The following is a 9,898-nucleotide window of genomic DNA, read 5'->3' on the forward strand; positions in this document are numbered from 1 at the left end:
TATCTTTATTAAACATTGAATAAACTGTCACAGTTTTAGATAGTACACTAATTGACAATGAAAGCTCTATTAGATTACATTAGCTCATAGATAATTTTCTAAGTGAAAGCCCAGAATCCTTACACCCTGAGTAAACTGTGAACAATGACCGTTTAATTTTGATCTATGTGACCTAGTGTTGGGTTAACTTAGTTTTCCGCAGAACAACATGAGTCACCAATATATTGAATGCATGGCAAAGTATATTATTTAAGTAAATGTATATGTGAATTGATAATCTTTTTAAAGTGCCATGTTAAGAAACCAAGTTGATAGTTGCATATTTAAAGTAAACGAGAGAAAAATCATTGAATAATCTTCCTCAATATGGATTATATGGAAATGCATATAAACCATGGAAGTAGCTATTTGAACGAATTTGCAAAAATCAAACAACCTTGTAACATTGTACAGCTGTGTGGTCAAAAAACCTATACAAGTTTTACCAGACATAACAAAGATGTGACAGAAAGATAAAATTTAGTTTAGGGTTTTATCACCTTCCAATTATGTGTTGAAAGCAATGGTGGTCATTATTTATGTAACAGTTAAATTTGATTAAAACATAGAATAAACTGTCACTGTTTTAGGTAACACACTAATTGAAAATGAAAGCTCTGTTAGATTACATTAGCTCATAGAATTGTTTTCCAATTAAGTGAAAGGTCAGAATACTTCACACCCAGTTTCAGAGATGCTGGTGTTTTTCATAATGTCTTGGCTAAATATTAAACTAATACCTCTTACAGTTCAATAGATATAAGGTGTCACCTAGTGGCAGAGGGACAGATAGACAATGGAAGGGTGTTCCATTAGTGCCCATGCTTTAGATGACACAAAATTAGATTCCACTGAACACTACTTCTATTAACAAACAAAACCACAAAAGAAATTAATTTAAGTTTTTGCTTGAAAGAGAAAAAACAGACTCCAAAATTTGACTCCAAATTCCACTCCATAACTCCAGTCCATGAATTACACGGTGCCGACTAGAGAAGTGATTCATGACCACAGAAGTGCATTGAAGGGAAACACGAGATAAGACGGGAGTAATGAATTCGGAAGTTTTCATCAAGGTAAGCACTTTTACTAAACCAATTCTTCTTACCACCCTTGCAGTGTTTTTTGCATAAGGCATGTTCACCCATGTAGCAACAAATTATAGCATCACTTGCATAAGATAGCTGCTTCTTAATTTTGCCCGCATGACCTGTACACTTTATTTGTGACTGGTTTATTTCACCAGTGCACCTGTCTGTAAAATCTATGGCAAAGTTATGTAGTAGTTTATTTTTCTCTGCTTTTGAATTTCTGGGCATGATTTTCTGTACAGATTGGTCTTTTTTGATGGCCTTTCTGACATTTTCGGTAAGATGCCGTGTGTCGAGAAAATGTCTCGGTTTGTCCTGCAGCTTGCCTTCAGCATGCAAAGACTTAGATAGAATGTTCTATCGTTAAAATGATAATGTCCTACGGACCCGATTTAAGGGCCTGTCCCGAGACACAGTTAGATTATTCTAACTAGCAAAGACTCTGCGGCCTTGTATATCGTGCTGTCAGGATCTGATGTTATGTCCTTGACACATAAATCATTCTTGAGAAGGTCTTCCATGCCTTCCTTGGCCCAGGTGAATTCATTTTTGGCCAGAGGTATATTCGCCCCACATGTCTGCTCAGTGCACACATGACTGGGATTGTTCTTGAGATGTTGTCCTTTGGGGCATATTTTGTTTTTAGTTACTAAAGATATTATTTCGTGACTACTGGTCACATTCTCTGCAATTGAGAAGACGGTTTGTGTAGCTGGCTGGAAGGGGGTTTCCCCTACCCCAGAATATAGGGCGTTATTATACATCCCGTCGCACTGAATTCCTATGGTTTTTGGACTTTTGGCCCCCCTCAATTTATTAATATCAACTAATTTCTTACATCTTTTTTTCATATCAGACTTGTTTAAGGTGATTACTTTTTGGGAGTTGAACTATGTTCAATCTCCCTGGGTCATCACGCACTTTTCTGCGCAGTAATTTGTATTGATTTGTATAGTGGTCGTCAACGGGGTTCTGTGTCAGCTGATTTACTCCTAGGTAAATCAACATAAACTTTTATAAACATCCGCCATTAAATAATCCATGTAACTTTTCTGAATTAATCTAATTTTGATAATTGACATGTAAGTAAATGCAATGATATTGTATTCAAATAAATTTGAATACAAGATTTCGATCAAATTGATACTGATATACATAGAAAAATAAAAGATAAGGTTGAAAATTGTCGGTTGTAGCGCAGCGTCACCTATAAACATTGATAGGGAAACGAACGACAACTGCACACAAGACCTATTGACACCGTGGCGAAACCTCAGAAAATTTACAAGAAATAACTCTACAACATTGTGTATGTGTATATATTTGGGCATTATCCTGTTATTCGCTCCGCGGAGCGAATAATATTTGACGTTGTTGACGTTACGCCAAAACCGTCAATGGAGGAAAACTAGCAACTGAAACAAAAAGCAAACCTTGAGTACCATCTGGCATCCATTTTGAGAAGAAGGTCAAGTGTTAAAAATAGGTGAAGGTGCAACTAAATAGAGAGAATATACCTTCGTAATAAACATGAAAATCTGAAGTGTTATTTTATTTGTAGCGTTTGTATTCGTATTGTATTTTAAATATAAGATTTATTCAGAAATATATGAATGATATTTTGAAAGATCGTCCTTATATATATACTCCTGTTATTCACACCGGTGCGAATAACAGGAGTATATACAGACGAAGTTTCCAATTTCAAGCTATAACGCTCTAAAAATGTAAAAATTTCAGGTGAATTTCAATGAATATGACATTTAATGAATGAATATAGTGCCATAATTATTCGCACCGGTGCGAATAACAGGAGTATATATATACAGACGAAGTTTCCATTTCAAGCTAAAACGCTCTAAAAAGGGAAGAATTCCCGGGAAAAGGGTTTCTTTGGGGGAGAGTATATAAAAAATGGGGCTTGGAATTTTTGGGGGTGATTTCAATGAATACGACATTTAATGAATGATTATAGTGCTAAAATTATTCGCACCGGTGCGAATAACAGGAGTATATACAGACGAAGTTTCCAATTTCAAGCTATAACGCTCTAAAAATGTAAAAATTTCAGGTGAATTTCAATGAATATGACATTTAATGAATGAATATAGTGCCATAATTATTCGCACCGGTGCGAATAACAGGAGTATATATATACAGACGAAGTTTCCATTTCAAGCTAAAACGCTCTAAAAAGGGAAGAATTCCCGGGAAAAGGGTTTCTTTGGGGAGAGTATATAAAAAATGGGGCTTGGAATTTTGGGGTGAATTTCAATGAATACGACATTTAATGAATGATTATAGTGCTAAAATTATTCGCACCGGTGCGAATAACAGGAGTATATACAGACGAAGTTTCCAATTTCAAGCTATAACGCTCTAAAAATGTAAAAATTTCAGGTGAATTTCAATGAATATGACATTTAATGAATGAATATAGTGCCATAATTATTCGCACCGGTGCGAATAACAGGAGTATATATATACAGACGAAGTTTCCATTTCAAGCTAAAACGCTCTAAAAAGGGAAGAATTCCCGGGAAAAGGGTTTCTTTGGGGGAGAGTATATAAAAAATGGGGCTTGGAATTTTTGGGGGTGAATTTCAATGAATACGACATTTAATGAATGATTATAGTGCTAAAATTATTCGCACCGGTGCGAATAACAGGAGTATATACAGACGAAGTTTCCAATTTCAAGCTATAACGCTCTAAAAATGTAAAAATTTCAGGTGAATTTCAATGAATATGACATTTAATGAATGAATATAGTGCCATAATTATTCGCACCGGTGCGAATAACAGGAGTATATATATACAGACGAAGTTTCCATTTCAAGCTAAAACGCTCTAAAAAGGGAAGAATTCCCAGGAAAAGGGTTTCTTTGGGGGAGAGTATATAAAAAATGGGGCTTGGAATTTTTGGGGGTGAATTTCAAAGAATACGACATTTAATGAATGATTATAGTGCTAAAATTATTCGCACCGGTGCGAATAACAGGAGTATATACAGACGAAGTTTCCAATTTCAAGCTATAACGCTCTAAAAATGTAAAAATTTCAGGTGAATTTCAATGAATATGACATTTAATGAATGAATATAGTGCCATAATTATTCGCACCGGTGCGAATAACAGGAGTATATATATACAGACGAAGTTTCCATTTCAAGCTAAAACGCTCTAAAAAGGGAAGAATTCCCGGGAAAAGGGTTTCTTTGGGGGAGAGTATATAAAAAATGGGGCTTGGAATTTTTGGGGTGAATTTCAATGAATACGACATTTAATGAATGATTATAGTGCTAAAATTATTCGCACCGGTGCGAATAACAGGAGTATATACAGACGAAGTTTCCAATTTCAAGCTATAACGCTCTAAAAATGTAAAAATTTCAGGTGAATTTCAATGAATATGACATTTAATGAATGAATATAGTGCCATAATTATTCGCACCGGTGCGAATAACAGGAGTATATATATACAGACGAAGTTTCCATTTCAAGCTAAAACGCTCTAAAAAGGGAAGAATTCCCAGGAAAAGGGTTTCTTTGGGGGAGAGTATATAAAAAATGGGGCTTGGAATTTTTGGGGGTGAATTTCAAAGAATACGACATTTAATGAATGATTATAGTGCTAAAATTATTCGCACCGGTGCGAATAACAGGAGTATATACAGACGAAGTTTCCAATTTCAAGCTATAACGCTCTAAAAATGTAAAAATTTCAGGTGAATTTCAATGAATATGACATTTAATGAATGAATATAGTGCCATAATTATTCGCACCGGTGCGAATAACAGGAGTATATATATACAGACGAAGTTTCCATTTCAAGCTAAAACGCTCTAAAAAGGGAAGAATTCCCGGGAAAAGGGTTTCTTTGGGGGAGAGTATATAAAAAATGGGGCTTGGAATTTTTGGGGGTGAATTTCAATGAATACGACATTTAATGAATGATTATAGTGCTAAAATTATTCGCACCGGTGCGAATAACAGGAGTATATACAGACGAAGTTTCCAATTTCAAGCTATAACGCTCTAAAAATGTAAAAATTTCAGGTGAATTTCAATGAATATGACATTTAATGAATGAATATAGTGCCATAATTATTCGCACCGGTGCGAATAACAGAAGTATATATATACAGACGAAGTTTCCATTTCAAGCTAAAACGCTCTAAAAAGGGAAGAATTCCCAGGAAAAGGGTTTCTTTGGGGAGAGTATATAAAAAATGGGGCTTGGAATTTTTGGGGGTGAATTTCAATGAATATGACATTTAATGAATGAATATAGTGCTAAAATTATTCGCACCGGTGCGAATAACAGGAGTATATACAGACGAAGTTTCCAATTTCAAGCTATAACGCTCTAAAAAGGGAAGAATTTCAGGTGAATATAGTGCTAAAAATTTTTAGCACCGGTGCGAATCATAGAAGTATATATATATATATATAGACGAGGTTTACATTTTCCAAGTAAAATAAGGCATAATCATGTGATCCCCCACCCTCCCCCACCTCCAACCTACAAGGTTGTTTTAATTTATACTTCTTTCACCTGTGCCATATGCAAATGTTCGAAAATTTGCATGTTCCTATAGTAATTGAACGGAATAAACCAAATTTAAAGAGCAAATAACTCTTACACTTTATCGTGAATCAAATAACATGATAATGCCTAAAATAATTACACATTTACTTAAAACATACCTCTTTATTGTGAAAAGGAAACAGTAGCATACAATATGTAATAATTTTTACGGGTTAAACGTACAACAAATATATACATTTGAAAATGTGCGTCTCATTTTACAATTACTATACAGTACAATGGAATTCCTTCCCAGAAATTTATACACAAATTGAACAGGAAAAAAATAACATTTACATCAAATCCAAGTTTTTCCCTTGCAATTAACATACCATCATGTGTACATTCTATGAAAGGAATCGGGGCGTCTTAAAATAATTTAAACCTGTATTTTTCCATCTCTACTCATTTTGAAAAGGTTTTTAATTAAATAATAATTTTTGAAAAAGACCATTTCTTAAAATGTTGATCCACCGTTCAAGCAAGATTTCCAATATACCGGACTAACTTTGCATGGTTTTTCCCTTTCTCACGCAATCTGAAAACGACCCCTCTAGGGAACAAAACAGAAATGATATCTTAAACCTAATGTACCTCACTTGATTGAATGCGAACAATAAAAAAAAATTGAACGCTACTCATGCAATTGTTAGTAAAGGAATGCCATTGTTAGTCAAAACTTAGAAACGGAATAAACGTGCATTTCAATACAGGATACAAAAAAAAATATTATATAATTAAAATTAGAAAGTTTACTTAACCCGTATTAACAAAACAAAAATTTAATGCAAGAGACAAATACATAAGCATTTGAATGAAATTTATTTGACCAGTTAGCATTAATTTTATCTCATGTTGGGGGGGGGGGGGAGTGGAGAGAGAGAGAACCACGGAATAGACGCTATACATTTTATTCCGTGATAATATTTCGATATTGAAATTGTGCAGTTTATTATTTTTTATTTGTATTTAACGGAATAAACGCTATACTAAAACTTTCCTAATATTATATAAATTGAAACACACTATGAAAAGGTTTACCCCGTAATATTATATTTAGAGATTTAGTTGGCCAGTTAGCATTAATTTTATTTCCTTGGGGGGGGGGGGGGGGGGGGTGGATCAAGGAATAAACGCTATACGGTTTATTCCGTCACATTATTTAGAGATTAAATTGGGCAGCTAATAATTTTTTGTATTTTTAAATCACGGAATAAATGCTGTACTCAAATTTTCCCCAGTATAATAAATATTACATTTAAGGGAGGGGGGGGGGGGGGGCTGCATGAAAAATGCATTTTGGTTGAAGGCTGCATCAACGCTATATTTAAAAATTTTGTGCGGCGGGAATTTATTAATCAATACCACGACAGCAGAATGTCATCACGCAACAGACACATTCACGAATCTTGGATGGCCATTCAAGATGTTGTAGGACCAGCTGCACAATGGCCAATACTGGTGAGGCGATTATTTTGGACCCCCTGTTTAAGTCATTGGGAGAGGTTGTTGATATGTACATTTGTGTACGTTAACGGGTTAAACCCAGTGATGTTCATTGAATGGGCAACATTGCTGGGTCTCGCCAGGGACAGAGCAGCGCAAAATCACTTTCGTGCCATTTTCAGGTATTTTATTTTTCCCTTTTGAAGTTGGTTATTCTAAATTCAATGGATACAATAAAATCCCTATTTCAGATTGTTCAATGCCGGCAGAAATTACATGCTATACTCTTGGAATGTGAGCCAGAGACAATTCCAGTACTTGGATGGCAGAAGGAGGCGGTATCTTCCGCGTGACCAAAGAAAAAGCTAAATATAACAAATAATAAATTTAACAGATTCTATTTACATTCGTTGTTCTTTTTCCCCTGTAAATATGAGTAGTATTCATGAAGAGGTTTGGTATTTGGTTAGATCCAGTTTTTTGGGTTATTGTTATTTAAAATTATCAAAGAAGCCCCACCCCCTTTCCCTATATATACGCGCGATTTTGTCCGTGAGTAGTCATCCACTGAAGTCATGTCAGGAAGGAGAGCAGGCGGGAGTTACCGGGAACGACGCGTAGAAAACATATTAGAGTTACAGCCACGAGATTTTGGAAATCCGTGGAATTTTTTTTCACTTTTTTCAAGTACGGAAGATGATGTTCAAACATGGTGTAGACAAAACGGATTGCTGTCAACTACGTTCAAATGTCCGTACAATTGCGACGGCCAGATGTTCCTTAAGGTACTTGCTAGAGCACCTGGAGGCGCCATTTTTAGATGCAATCGGAATAGAGACCACACAAGAGCATCACGCACCTATTCGTTTTTTGACAGAAGCAACCTCATGATGCAGGATATAATGGTATTTTTGAAATCCTACTTGGAAAAATGCAGTCTGGCACAATGCGCTAAATTCTCTGGAATGGCATATGGATCCACTGCAGTCAACTGGGCGAGCTTTACTCGAGAGCTATTCAAAGAGTATTTTTATACGAATTTGCGATTAAGGAAGCTGCAAGGTGTTATAGAGATAGACGAGTCTCTTTTTGGCCGGAGGGTGAAATTCCATAGAGGAAACCCTAACCGTGGATTGAAGGTATTAAAATTCAACGTAATTACAAGTTAATAAATACATATTAAAAGAGTGTACTTCAAAAAATAAAAAAATAACAGTTAAGTGTACTTCACAAAATAAAAAAATAACAGTTAAAAGTGTACTTCACAAAATAAAAAAATAACAGTTATGAATTTACAGAGTGTATTTCACTACATAATCGGCAAGTAATAAAATTCAAAAGACAAGTATGCCTCAGTAATTAATAACTTTCCTTTAAGAGGTTATGCGTGAATCTAGGGAAATGCATGCTTTACACTGCCAAGGATGCCTCTTTATACAATATTAATTTAGCAAATATTTCAAAAAAATATATAAGCTTTTGAAACAATTTGTTTTTTGCTTTGCATTTAGATTTGGATTTTTGGCATGGTTGAAAGAGAAACAAATGCACTGATCATGTACCCTGTATCAGATCGTACAGAAGACACCCTCATTCCTGTCATAGAACGCCACGTGGAAAAAGGGTCAACTATTTACAGTGATGGGTGGTCCGCTTACTGTAAACTTAATGACCATGGATACAACCACTTTACTGTACTTCATAAGTATTCTTTCAAGAAAACCTATGTAAACACCAACACAAAGGAGGTAGTTGAAGTCCACACAAACAGAATTGAAGGTGCATGGAAACATGCAAAAGATCACTTCAGGAGACTGGTGGGCACCAAACTATCTCAATTTGAAGGACATCTAGCAGAAATAATGTGGCGGTCAGCAGAGAGGGGCAATGTGTACGAGGCATTTTTCAATTTGTTGAGAAGTGTTTATGCATTGGATGGACCAGCACGGTACACATACCCTTCTCCGCTGTTCAACACGTGGGAGGGAGTACCAGAAAGTCAGTCCAAAATTGATGATTGGGAAATAAGACCAGGTAATTATGTGCCGATTCATCTTAAATTTCATGCTGAGCATGTAGTTTTTATCATTGTGCATTCACTTTTTTATCCTTTACTGTAGAAAACACTGATGCAGAAAGCGAGGCAGAATCGCAGAATGAGACCTCTTCGGAATTATCAACACTACAGGAAGACAGCGGCACCATTTTGCCTAACAGGGTGCTATCATCGGCTGAGTTACAGGAGCGACAGATGCGTGAACAATCATCTCTGGATAGATTATTTGATGTCATGTTCGAAGGGTCCGCAAGTGAGGACGAAGGAGACTGTACCCTCACAGAATCAACAGCTCCAGCAGGTAACCTGGTCTATCAGAAAAAAAATATTTAAATGTTAAATGAAGTTTACATATATTAGTATTAATATTAATTTTCATTTCACAGTATCAACAGGCTGTCCTCAAGAAAGACCTACACATGTGGAAGGTATTACTACTTTATATACAATGTCACTTGAATTTGCAATGTGTTTGCAATACCATTAACAAACACAATAGGCCCAAGAGCCACATCACTCATGTTTAAATATTTTTCCTATATAATATAATGCAATGTGTCAGTAATAGTATTAACATAAAAGTAAAACATGTCAACCTTACCTTTTCTGTTTTCATAGCTCGAGTTATAATCCAGTCCAAGGGGCCTATAACTTCAAACACAAGGACACAAGGTG

The 9,898-nt window shown here is 35.5% G+C and overlaps 1 protein-coding gene across 1 annotated transcript; it reads left to right on the top strand.

The window, feature by feature from the left end:
- Positions 1-7,864: 7,864 nt before the first annotated feature.
- Positions 7,865-9,556, top strand: LOC130049608 (uncharacterized). Its single transcript, XM_056147451.1, has 3 exons — positions 7,865-8,306; positions 8,679-9,201; positions 9,288-9,556. The coding sequence occupies exons 1-3, from the start codon at positions 7,941-7,943 to the stop codon at positions 9,554-9,556; spliced, it is 1,158 nt and encodes a 385-aa protein (XP_056003426.1). The 5' UTR covers positions 7,865-7,940.
- Positions 9,557-9,898: the final 342 nt, after the last annotated feature.

The sequence above is a fragment of the Ostrea edulis genome, chromosome 8 (genome assembly GCF_947568905.1).
Source record: "Ostrea edulis chromosome 8, xbOstEdul1.1, whole genome shotgun sequence".
NCBI classification, from domain to species: Eukaryota; Metazoa; Mollusca; class Bivalvia; order Ostreida; family Ostreidae; genus Ostrea; species Ostrea edulis.

What these genes read in the sequence shown, in the direction of transcription:
- LOC130049608 (XM_056147451.1), top strand. Translation starts at nt 7,941, where the DNA reads ATGTTCCTTAAGGTACTTGCTAGAGCACCTGGAGGCGCCATTTTTAGA. An exon ending in ACCCTAACCGTGGATTGAAG is followed by an intron (nt 8,307 to 8,678) that starts GTATTAAAATTC and finishes CTTTGCATTTAG; the next exon opens with ATTTGGATTTTTGGCATGGT. An exon ending in TGATTGGGAAATAAGACCAG is followed by an intron (nt 9,202 to 9,287) that starts GTAATTATGTGC and finishes CCTTTACTGTAG; the next exon opens with AAAACACTGATGCAGAAAGC.